The sequence below is a fragment of the Mycetomoellerius zeteki genome, unplaced genomic scaffold (genome assembly GCF_001594055.1).
Source record: "Mycetomoellerius zeteki isolate Tzet28-1 unplaced genomic scaffold, Tzet1.0 scaffold234, whole genome shotgun sequence".
Classification (NCBI taxonomy): Eukaryota; Metazoa; Arthropoda; class Insecta; order Hymenoptera; family Formicidae; genus Mycetomoellerius; species Mycetomoellerius zeteki.
In genome coordinates, this window is record NW_017257210.1 from 45,027 (window position 1) to 58,945 (window position 13,919).

The window sequence follows — 13,919 nt, forward strand, 5'->3', positions numbered from 1 at the left end:
GTGTGTGTGTGTGTGTGTGTGTGTGTCAAATAACGAATTTGATTAGACTTAGTGCGTATTGCATATTAGAGCCATCGTATACAAGTTGACGCAAAAATTATTTAATGTGTTTAATGTAATTTAAAAGAAACGGGTTAAATCGTGAAATTCTCAATACATTTTACTGTGCTGTTAATTAGTTAGAATATGTTTTTATAATTTTATAATTTAAAATATTTGCCTTTTACTCTTCTACACTCGGATTAAATCAGTATACAACAGTTTTAATATGCACCAGTGCGCACTTAGTGCGTCCAACCAAATTCGCTAAAACTAAAATCAGGACCGCAAGCAAGTGTGCAAGTTGTGCACTGCACAAAGGCGCATTAACAAGAAAGGCGCTAAATTAAGTTTTAATCCTCCATCTGCAATCATATTTTTACTCTTTTCGATTGAAATCGGGATTTTTAATCCAGCTTTTTATTGTTCTAGCCTTTTAAAAAATATGAAAATTTTCAGGGTTATTTTTCGACATCTTTTCCGCAACAAGATTTCGATTAACAAGATATTTTTTAGGAGAAGAAATCTCTCCTTTATTTAGGAAAAATTGAGAGTAAAATTTTACTTATATTTAAAAAAAACTCAAAAGAAAAAATTGCAAAAGGATTAAAAATCAATTCTAAACATTCATAACACTAATTGCGTATATTTGACACGCTTCTGTCAGATTTAATTTCTTTCGAAACGTGCTGTACTGTATATTAATTTAGAGAAATCAAAAAATCTTATCACAAAATCTAAAACCACTGGTCGGAACAGATAGTTATTTATTTGCCGATTACTGTTACTAAAATTTTACAATGCACGCAGGACCATATACGTACATACAAAACTATTTTAGCATCAAGATAGTGATTATTTCTCTAAAACAGAAATATGAAAAATGAAAAATTTCATTAATAGAAATTCTCATTCTTCTCATTTTTGTTCTAAAAAGAATAACATATTCAAATCGTAGTGCTTTGATTAAATATATTTTTAGAAATTATTTAAAAGCATATCTTATTTAAAAGATTGATAAATAAAAATATTAAGAAGTACGGCAAAATCTCCTTTGCATAAAAACGCCATAAATATGCTAGCGGCGGCCATGAATAAAATTAAAAGTAACTTTAAAATCATGATTAAGTACAGTGGCAAAAACTATCGGAAAGTGTCAATATTGTAATCCAATGATTTTTATTACAGAGAAACTGCATTTTTTTATATACTTATATATTTTTTTTTTAAATAATATATTATACATATCAAACCTTCCTCTTCCACTTGTAGACCTTCTTTTAATATCTCTTCTCTATATTTTTTCAATTCTTCCAAGTAGCTTTTATTTAATTTTTGCTCGCGCCATTCTGTGTCGTATTTGATATTTGGCAGTGCAATGTCACCGAGAAAACCGCCTGAAATTAATCAAACAATACATGCATTGTTATACTATCAACGAATTATAAATACACACGTTACACGCGTAATAAATTAGAATTCTTCCAATCTACTATGTCGCAAGCGTATACGCATCCCTGCGTGCGTTGGCGTCCGTTTCGGTTAATTAATTAAGCGCTCACGCACGCCCGCTCGCATGCACACGATCACATCTCGATAAGTATTAACGAGGTTGAAATCGCTGAGGTTGTATTCGCAGCGACATATCCATAAATACAGCTTCATAGGAACACATTGCATATATAGCTGCGATTACAGTTTATTCTATATCATACGTGCTATAAGTAACTTGTAATAATAGTAACTTGTAATTGTCTAGTCATAGTATAATATAAATTTTTAAAGAAAAGTACCTAATGCAAAAGCTTAATACATACATATTTCTATGTAGAATTGCAAGTGCGGCCCTGCACAGCTTCCATATACGAATGCATGTATATACACGATGCAGCCGGTTACAAACCACGTAATGCCAAACCCCTGTTCGTTTCGAATCGGTGATTTCGTGCCATTCAGGCAGGAGCATCGTCCGAATGTTCACGTAAAATAATTTCGTTGTATTTCACGTATTCATTATAACTAATAAACGTTCTTCAAATCAACTTTTCTTTTAATTCTTGTTATGTGTATATATATATATATATATACACATATATATGTATATATATATACATATTTATAAATTGATCATTTATTTTACTATCTATATATAACATTAAGATTAATGTAATAGTATTGTATAATAATATTATTTTTATGTAACATTATCTTATATTTTCAATGGTCAAAAGATGGGAAAAAATAAATTCACAATAGCGACAGACACCTATTATAAACCTGTCGTTCTTATTAGATAGAAATTTTGTCAGAAAGATAAGAACAGATTTTTTAAGTGAAAGAAATTAAGAGTGATGATAATACTCAAGATGCTATCGTCTAGCCGCGGAATCGTGGCAAAGAGCCAATTGTGATGTCGGAACTGTTTCAATCTCCGAATCGATCAGAGAAGCCTCCTTTTCCATTTCCAGGACATTTGCAAGAGCAAGATATAAGATGTGAGAGGTATGTAAAAAGAAAGAGAGAGAGAGAGAGAGAGAAACAGATCAAACACTTTATGAAGTACGGGATAAACAAGAACTACTTTTATAGTTAGATAAAACATGGTTTTGACTTTTGTATTAAAATACTTACATCAATTAAATAATTCTATCATCGTTAAATATATTGTTTCGCAAATACGCTAATTTTAATTTTTTAAAGATCTTATTTGACATTACAGCATACTATGATAAATTACTTCTAATTATAACAGCCTATAGAATATTTATTAGAATAAAATATTTAACCAATTTGTGAAATACAACAATTTCTTCAGATTCAATCTTGTTAAAAAAAAACTTTAATCTTTAATACACGAATCCTTTCCATAATGTTATATACTGGTGCAATCTGCAACTTTCGAGCTTATAGGTATATACTCGAAACGCGACTGATACAGCAAGAATAGATTTTGAATTTTATTCTACATTAATACACACGGAAAAAAATTAATTGAGTGGTACAGCAAACCTATAACTGACTGCACGAATTCTGTAAGAAGATTTGATGGTTTAACAAATCGCTAACGTTATTCAGCTATCAACCTTGCTTTAACATAGAAAATTGACTGTCTGTATATTACGACTAGTAGATTTGCTGAATATCAATGAAGTTTTCAATTGTGTTTTTTTTCCGTCCGGTAGCAGATTTATTACAATATTTATAAGGATGTTAAGAGGAGTTACAAAGATAATGCATAAACTGTGAAACTGAGAAATGCCTGATATTCTCATTGTCAACATTCCGGCTCTCAACATACAATATACAACGTACTGAACGCGTGTATTACTACATATATACGTCCATGGATTACGTGAGTATGTGTACGCAAGTATGTGCTGTATTGATTCGAATGGAGAAACCTCTCGCATCGCGGCGAGTCTCTATCACGTCGGATTAAACGCTTGCGTACACTACTGACGTCAATTTTATATCTGCTTTCTCTTTGTTTTTTTCTCTTTCTTGTTCTGCGCGCAACATAGAGTATTCGACGATAATTTTTCTTTTATGATTGCATGGCGATATTTTATACCTTTTAATCCTTTGACAATGACAATTCGATCAATCTGCACGATACACTGTAGAATCGCGGGAAAAAGAAAGTTTGTTCTTGTACTTCTTGTCAAATAAATAAGTGATATTGTAAATTATATCGAATAATTGGATATAAATATTCACAGAATTTTTTATTTTTGAATAAATTATATATTAAATATTGCAATTGAGCGAATATCAAAAAGATTAGATTATCACGTAAATTAAATATTCTAAAATGTCATGATATACGTGTATACATACAATATTATTAATATTCTCGACAATACAAATATATTGCTTTACCTTTTGTTATTTTATTATTGCTCATTATTGGATGATCGTTCGCCGGAGATGAGTAGCTAATAAAAACTTGTCTAAATATTATTAAAATATAAGTTGCCCAGGTACTTAATATGTATATCTTATATCTTCTTTCTTCGATTTGAATATTTATGATTAAAAAGACCATCTGTGTCTTTTAACCTTCTAGCAATCCGAGCTTACAATAAAGATTTGAATACTGTTTATATACTTTTCACATTAATTCGACATTGCTTATTTCTGTCAAATACTTACTGCTAATATTATTCAAACTTTACTGCATCTCTTTTCACTCTATCTTTTCAGCGCAGTGATTTCTCAACCTTTCTTATTTAATTGCAGCTATTTGATAGAAGATTTCCTCAATATACACATTTCCAGTATACGCGATACTATTATATCTAATAATAAGTAGGGTCTATGTAGGACATATGTTATACAAAAGATTTACCTATTTAACAATAGTATATATTTAATCAAAGTTAGAAACTACTAATATGTATTATTTTATGTAACGTCATTACCATTTATCGTTACCTTTTTCCGTAACGATAGTTACTTTTTTCTGTCTGATAACGCTAAATGTAACACGTCGTGATATTTCTAAAACAATGGTAACAAATTCCATTTATACGTTTATCGTTACTTTAATTCCCCATTATCTTCATATACTGAAAAAAATACTTAAAAATTTATCAGTGAAATATATTTATTTCACTGAAATAAATCTTTATTTAAATACGGCGAAATAAAATTTTCCTAGCAAATAATTAAACCATCTATTTTATATTTTTACAATTAATGATTTATTATATATATATATTTCACAAAAATGTATATTTTGTCATCACAATAAAAATTTTTTTCATAACTAATAAATATCGAAGAAAACGCCGTAGGTAATATTTGCTTCACGATATTTCAACATTTTTCTCTCAGTGTATACTGAAAAAGTTATTTACGAGATACGAGATTTTATTAAAATAAATCATTATTTATAAACTGGTGAAAAATATCTTGTTTCTAGCAAATAAATTATCTATTTCTTTCATAATTAATTAGATATATTTTACAAAAATGTAAAAATTTCATCATCGGTAAAGATACAACGGATATCTGGCAATTATCCAGCCTATCTGGTCAGTTTTTTACAATCCGGCCATTTAATTTCCTGCAGCAGCCAATCTTTTTTTTCAATGCAGACATATTATACATACAGAGTATCTAAAAAGTTCCGGGACTCCTGAATATCATGGAAAGTATAAGTATTACAGAAAAGTGTTTCAGACAAAAGTTGTAGGGTTCAAAAAGGTTTATTTACTGATCACATCCGTTTGACCTTGGGTGGCGTCGTCAAGGTCACATCAATTTTTTTTAATGATACACTCCATTTTTCATTGGATATTCTAATAGCACATCTAAAGAGCTTTCCAAAACACTATAATAAAATATTTTTTCATGAAGTACTTTTCGAGTTATAATGCTTGAAAGTTACAGTATCACCGGCATTAACATTATCCAAGGTGTCCGACCGATGGCTAAAACCTCTTGAATGTTATTCAGGATCATGACTTGAATGACATTTGTCAAGATCAAGGCCATTGGAGATTGTATCTCTTATTTTCATTTTTGCACTAAAAATTCATTTCTACGTAAAAATGAAAATAAGAGGTACAATCTCCAATGGCCTTGATCTTGACAAATGTCATTCAGGTCATGATCCTGAACAACATTCAAGAGTTTTAACCGTCACACAGTGAGCTAGGAGACCGGAAAAAGTGGCCAAAAGTCGATTTCGGATTTTCGCCTAATGAAATATACTAGTATCAAATATAATATTATATATAAGTTAAAGTATTGTTTGTGAAAATTTCAAGTCAATTTATTGATTAGTTTTCTATTGGTAAGTCTTTAAGTTTAAAAAGTGCGTTTGAGAACGACAAATAGTTGTCCTGTAAATTTTCATAAATTTCAGTAACAATTGCAGATTTGAATTATACATCCACAATTTCTTCATTTTGTTGTGTATATCTATCATGAAAGTAGCACAGAAAACGCAAAAATGCGTAAAAATATATATCTGCAAGCGATTTTATATGCGTTATTTCCCGTGTTTCAATTTAGTTCAAGATGCCGATATGCTATACCACGACGTACAACGTTTAAATTATAAAAATAAAGTATTACTGTATTGCTCTCAGTGTATACTTGAAGTTAAATCGGCGACCTTTGTGAGCTTTTTTGTTAATTCACAGAGAATTGTAAAAAGGTCACAGAGCGTGCGTGCGGGAAATTAACCCCCGTTCAGCATTCTTTACGTATGTGGACACGTTAAAGCACTTATTTACGTTTTTTATTCGCCATATTGGATCCGCAATTTTGAATTTCTAAATTTTGAGTTCGGATTTAAAATCAGCGACTCCAAAAACCTCTACGTACCAAATTTCAATACAATTACGTACTTAAATATTTTTGTTCGCCATATTAGGTCCACCATTTTGAATTTTAAAATTTTGAGTTCAGATTTGAAATCAGCGACCTCAAAAACCTCTACATACCAAATTTCAACACAATCGAAATACTTTTAGTATTTTTGTTCGCCATATTGGATCCACCATTTTGAATTTTAAAATTTTGAGTTCAGATTTGAAATCAGCGACCTCAAAAATCTTCGAGTACTAAATTTGACAGCAATTCAAGCACTTTTATTTAATTGATCATTTTGGCCACATTTTCCGGTCTCCTGGCCCACTGTGCGTCGGTCAGACACCTTGGGTAATGTTAATGCCGACGATATTGTAACTTTCAGGCATCAAAATTCGAAAAGTACTTCATGAAAAAATATTTTATTATAATATTTTGGAAAGCTCTCGAGATGTGCTATAAGAATATGCAATTAAAAATGGGGTATTCCATTAAAAAAAATTGATGTGACCTTGACCTGACCTTGGCGACGCCACCTAAGATCAAACGGATGTGATCAGTAAATAGATCTTTTTGAACCCTACAACTTTTATCTGAAACACTTTTCTGTAATACTTATACTTTCCATGATATTCAGGTGTCCCGGAACTTTTTGGACACTCTGTATAATAAAATAATCTAAAAATTTAAATATGTATTATTATTTTTATCCAAGTTGTGAAAAGGTCGTTTTCCATAATTTGGATGGAAATAATAATATATATTTGAATTTTCAAATTATTTTATTATATGTGCAATATGTCTGCACTGAAAGAAAAGATTGGCTGCTGCAGCAAATTAGATGGTAAAATATAGTATAGCATTTTTAATTGGCTGCAGTAGTCTGCAATTTTTGGTTGTAACAGCCAATTTTTGGTTGCGTTAGCCTATCCGCGATATAACAGTATAGGATTTAGGTACGCAACCAAAAATTGGCTGCTGCAATCAATTAAAAATGCTGTGCCATATTTAGCCAATCTTATCCAATCTTCTTTCAGTGTGACCAATCTATAAACTATATATTAATAAAAATTCTTTTATTAATGTTTAAATATTAATTAACACATATATATATTTACATATATGTATTAGGTGTACAAGTATGACTTTACGGATTTTTTTATAAAAAAACGCATTGATTTGACATAACATAAATCATTCTTATTTTATTCAAAGTATGCTTCATCAGAAGCCACAACTTTGGCCCACCTTTCAGGCAATAAACGGATTCCACGTTATTATTATCAAGCCAATTTTTTATTTCTTCATAAGATCTGAACCACTCTCCAGAAAGGGCCGATGTCATGGACCGGAACAAATAGTAATCTGAGGGAGCAATGTCTGGTGAATGCGGCGGGTGAGGTAGAATCTCTCAGTTCACTCATTCTAGATAATTCTTGACGGATTCATGAACATGTGGTCTGGCGTTGTCATACTGTAAAATTATCTAGACATGTCTATTCTCCCATTCCGGTCGTTTTTCTTTCACAGCTCGGTTCAAACGTATTAATTGTAGTCGGTACCGTTCACCAGTGATAGTTTCAAACGGTTGCAGTAGTTCATAATATACCACACCCTTTATATCCCACCAGATACACACCATAACTTTGCTGCCATGGATGTTTCGCTATGGCGTTGATGGACCTAGTTCACCGGGCTTAATCCGGGCTGCTCGTTTGCGTTTAGGATTGTCATAGTAAATGCACTTTTTATCGCCAATAATAATTCGATGTAAAGAAAACCCTTTCTTTTTTGTCGTTGCAGCAACAATTCGCACATGGTTTTTCTTCTTTCAATGTCTCTTTCTTTCAATTCGTGTAGTATCCAACTTCCTTGCTTTTGAACCATTCCCATATTGCACGCAGACGTAAAGAAATGCATTGTTGGGTAACATTTAATGCTGTTGCCAATTTTTTTTCTGTGTTTGATATGCATCTTCGTCAAGTAATGCTTCCAATTGTGCATCTTCAAATTTTTTCGGTGGCTTTTCATGCTCTTTATCATCCAAATCAAAATCATTGCTTCTGAATCGGTTAAATAATTTTTCACACATGCTTACCGATAGAGCATGTTTTTTGTAAGCTTTCACAAGTAAACGATGACTTTCAACTGCACTTTTCTTTAGAAACCAATGAAGTAAAATTTCCCGCAAATGGCATTTTTCCGGTACAAAATTTGACATTTTCAATGCGATAAAAATAATAGTTGTTTACACTTCAATCAAAATGAAATGTACTACGTTTTAAAGCTACGTATACACTTTTCAAGTACATGTATTGTCAACTTTAAGGGGATCCTAAAGCCGCCTGTATTACAAACTAAATCATATAATTTTTGTATAACAAATCCTTTTTTCTCTTTCACAAATTCTCTCGAAAACTCTTTTCCAGGATTAAAGTATACGCATCAATACGTGTTTGTGAGGTGGAGTTTATGCCGAGGACGACCAAAAATATCGAAATTGATATATTTTTTACCATTTCTTAGTGTAACGTCTCAAACTGTCAAGTCATGACAACATTTGTTTGATACGAAAGTTTTGCAACCTATACTTACGAAATAGTGATCCACAAACACACGTAGTTTGCACGAACAAATAACGTCGCGTTCTTAGAATTAGTCTTAGACGCTTTATCGCAACGAATTTGTTACACGAAAATTGACATGAATGTACGACTGAATGTATCATAAGTTGCGTGAAATATTGGTGTAGTACCCTGTTGAAAATTCTTGTAAGTTTTTTGTATCAGATCTTAAAAAAGTTGTATGTGATCAATCAAGATTACTAAATGAACATACAAGATCATATAAGAATCTTATATAATTTGTACATGAACTTCATCAATAATTTTTAATGACCTAGGAATCTGAAATGAATCGTACACGGCGATTTATATCGCAATGAAAAGATCTTACCTTAACCTTATAAGAAATTTTTAAAAAGTTTCTTTACAGGATCATTTAAGAATATGATATTAATTATATATGATTCTGAAGTGTTTCACGAAAAGATTATTTATCCATATTAAAAGACATAGATCCATATTCATAGTCAGGCCTTATATTTAAGGCTTCCTTAAATTTATCTTCAGATGCTCTACGAATTATTTCATTGGCTACTGAGCATCTAAAGATAAATTTAAGGAAGCCTTAAGTATAAAGTCTGACTATGAATACGAGCAATAATTACGGAATAATTTATTTTCCAAGTTGATACAAGAATCTGGCATGAATCGTACACGATGATTTATATCGCAATGAAAAGATATTGCCTTAACCTTATAAAAAACTCTTAAAAAATAATTTCTTTACAGGATCATCCAAGAATATGGTATTAATTATGTATGATCCCTAAGTGTTACATGAAAGGTTATGTGTTAGTCTTAAAAAAACATATAGTTACGAAATAATTTATCTTTCAAGTTGGTGCAGGAATCTGGCATGAATCGTACACAACGATTTATATCACAATGAAAAGATTTTAATTACTTTAGTCTAATAAGATACTTTTAAAAAATAATTTCTTTACGTGATTGCTTCAAAGTAATAAAGGTATCGATCATCCTAGTAAACAAAATGGAATTATTAAATGAACAGAAAACTGGATTGAATATATAAAATGAAAAAGAAGGAGGAAAAATTAAAAAATTTGTTAGAATACTGAAGATGACTGAATATATTATCACAGTATTAATAAATTGATAAATTATAATTTCGCTATAATAACTGGCATCGGCTTTTTATGCTCCTTTCCCAAATTAAGTTCGATTTCGTCGAAAAGCCGTTATACAATTTGTGTAAAAAGAATTAATTTTTAGCCAAAATGAATTCTTTTAAATCCCGTTCAACTCCTTGCTTGTCTATTTTATTTACTAGGATACGAGCAATAAATTACACAAAATTCCAATAGTATTCTTGTAAGATTTTCATAATAACACTCCAGTTATATTCTTGCAAAATTCACGTAACCTGCGCATAAGAGTCATGTTACATGCGTGTAAGAGTCATGTAACATGCTTATAAGATTTATGTAACATGGGTGTAAGATTCATGCAAAATGTTTGATTTACCTATAGGTATCGTATGCGATATATTCTTATACGATCTTGTATGTTCCTATCCGAAATTCGTATGTGAAAATTTTACCTTTATTAAGGGGTAACACCACTGTAAAATTTTCAAAAAATCATTTTTTTTTTTTGGGCTTAAAAAAATCCTTTGAACCCTGTAGAATACGAGGAAAAAACTTTTATACGTGAAACTAATTTTTTTCATCGAAATTCCGAGCTGTGTACCGAACGAGCCGGGCGACTCCGAAACGGCTACCTGCGCAAGAAGCAGACACCTTGGACACTTTCCGTCACAAGTCACCGCTTTCCGAGGAAGTTTACGAAGCCATAAAACCTATTTATGAAGATTTGAGTCGAGACGAGTTACTAAACCGTTGCCTGGGCGTTCAATTTTTTCATGTTCATAATACAACTCCAAACTTTAAACGCGTTTTTCTCGAAACACGTTTTTTCAACGTGACAAGCAGTATAACTCAAACAATTTTTAATATTTTCGCTCGAATTTTTTACTGTACATTCAAAACAACATTTCGAAGTACAATACGTACGGGATTTTCGATACGTTGCTTTAAACATTTTTTATTGCCAAATAATGTCACTTTTTTGTGTCGAAAAATGAACGACTTTATTCAAATGCTCGCCAATCACTCAAAAATCAATATTTCTAAAATCCCCTACGTATTGTACTAGATATACCATTGAAGATCATGAGGAATGATTTTATTTGTTCTAGATTCAAATTTCCAACGGCTACACTGCTTGCCGCGGACCCCTTTATTTTAAAGGCGCATCGGGAATATGGCTGCCATTCCGCCATTTTGTAATATTTTTTTATGAAAAAATGTTTACAAGTACTTCAATATATGCTTATTAACTTCACGGAATATTAATACTTTATTTCATTTCCTTCCATTAAAAAAAAAATGTCGAAAAAGTGCAATTTTTTGGGCCGTTACAGTGGTGTTACCCCTTAAGCCAACAGGACCAAATGAGCAGAATCAATCCGGACCAATTGAATTTTTTATTTTGTACTAATTTGTACCACCAATAAAAATTTTGTATTCTATGCTGTTTTGAAAAAAAACGTGGCGCTGCTAGCTTAATATTAAGCCAGCAAGACCACATAAAAAAAAAAGAAAAAAGAAGAAACAAAGGTACAAATGAAAAGAACTGAATTTGTACTAATTTGTACCAATAAGAAAAAGTTAATATATTGATCCATTCCCCGAAAAACAACCCCCGATTAAACTTAACTCCATTACGGTCAAAAGTAAAATACTTTTCGCCATGAACAGAATCAGTCGATATCCCTACAATCGAAGGGGTATAATTTGTACCACCAAAATGTAAAGTTTCAGATTTTGTACCCCCGCCGTTCCTTCGAAAACTATCCCCAACGTCTATTAGGCTCAAGAGTAAAGTACCCTTCGCGATGAGCAGAATCAGTCGATATCCCTACAATCGAGGGGTTATAATTTGTACCCTAAAGTTTGTGATTTTGTGAGTGTGCAATAAAATATATTATATAATATTAATAGTAGTAGTAATATCAATAATAATAATGACAATGATAATAATGACAATAATAATGACAGATATTTATTTTTCTTTGGCGTAAATTAATAATACTGGTGTTATTATTGCATTTTCTTTAATATTTCTTTCTCTCTTGTCTAGATCATTGTATTCTATTCATTTTCCTTTCCTTGAACATATGGCTGTATACCATAATGCTCCATTGTAACACTTCTTGTTATGAGGTTTTTATACGAAACTACTCCAATTAGTTTGTATGTGTCCTTATTATACGGATTGATACATGTTTCGCTAATATCAGTCAACTTTACTTGATTGATTGTTGTTTTTATTGTAAAAATGTCGAATATAATAATATCGCCTGGGAACAGAAAGAAAGGAGATATGTTTTTGTATACTTTTGCACTAAAATCGAAGCCTAAAGTTGTGTAACAAGTAAAAAATAGAGATTATTTTTTTGGTGACTTATACTACTGTAATTACTTTGTTCATTTATATGTCAAATAAGTGAATTATTAAATTTGAAGCTCTTGCCTGTTTCTGATAGCGTTGTTTTCTCTTGTCCAGAACAATTTTCTGTGCAACAAGGACGTTCTCCTTGTAAGTGTACGCTTTGTGTGACAATATCATTGAAATTTGTACCGTCGGAAATTTTTGTCTCTTCGATTTGGACTGGTAATTTTTTATATCGTGGCAGACAGCCAACGTTGCATTGAGATGTCTCTTTAAAACTAGGAGTGTCTTTGAATAGTATTCCTGCTAAATATCCTATATTCGTCTCACAATTGATATATTTACATCCACCGACATCGGATATCGGAAATATTTCTGACAAAATTTGTGCACAGTTTGTAAATATGCTGATTAATGCCGTCTTTCACCGTATGGGTAATTAATTTAAAAACAAATTCTTTTCTGCTACTTCATTCATATATATTGCATGATATGATGTAAGTCATGTCCTGCTGCAAGTAATATTTGAAAAATGCTGTCAAATGCGCAAGTATTAGCGACAGTGTAAGTATCATTTTGTATTTTTAATGATTTTAATGACACACTGTTACCATTTTTTAAAATTGGAATTTTTGCAGCCTTTTTGCATGTAAGCGCATCTGTTATTTTGTGCGGATTTTTTCCTAGATATAAAGCATTGCTTTTATTTGATTTTATCTGTCCACGCCAATTTTCTACTTCACGGCTTGCTAAAATATCTTTTATGTTCGGTACATTATCTTTGCACGTTACACATATGCGAAGTTGACCATGACCCTCTTCAGCATCATTAAACGGTATTGAACACTCAGATAATGCGTGTACGTATTTACTGTATAATTTACATGCATATGCACCTGACGGTTATTACTTTTGAGTTCAATAGAGATAATTTTCGAAGGAACGGCGAGGGTACAAAATCTGAAACTTTACATTTTGGTGGTACAAATTATAACCTCTCGATTGTAGGGATATCGACTGATTCTGCTCATCGCGAAGGGTACTTTACGCTTGAGCCTAATAGACGTTGGGGATAGTTTTCGAAGGAACGGCGGGGGTACAAAATCTGAAACTTTACATTTTGGTGGTACAAATTATACCCCCTCGATTGTAGGGATATCGACTGATTCTGTTCATTGTGAAAAGTATTTTACTTTTGACCGTAATGGAGTTAAGTTTAATCGGGGGTTGTTTTTCGGGGAATGGGTCAATATATTAACTTTTTCTTGCTGGTACAAATTAGTACAAATTCAGTTCTTTTCATTTGTACCTTTGTTTCTTCTTTTTTCTTTTTTTTTTATATGGTCCTGCTGGCTTAAGGGGCTATACCAGTGTGAAACTTTCAAAAAATCGAAATTTTTTTTTGTCTTATTCGACAGTTTATACTTTTAAGAATATCCTGTGAAATTTTCAAGGCCGTAT

General features: G+C 31.5%; 1 protein-coding gene across 4 annotated transcripts in view; it reads right to left on the reverse strand.

Annotated features, from left to right (window-relative positions):
- Positions 1-13,919, reverse strand: part of tok (tolloid-like protein 1 tolkin) — a 59,262-nt gene that overhangs the window by 26,956 nt on the left and 18,387 nt on the right. For all 4 annotated transcript variants that reach the window (XM_018449210.1, XM_018449209.1, XM_018449208.1 and 1 more), the window contains exon 2: positions 1,287-1,436. In XM_018449210.1, coding sequence (XP_018304712.1) covers positions 1,287-1,436 — 150 coding nt within the window. The remainder of the gene's footprint in view (positions 1-1,286; positions 1,437-13,919) is intronic.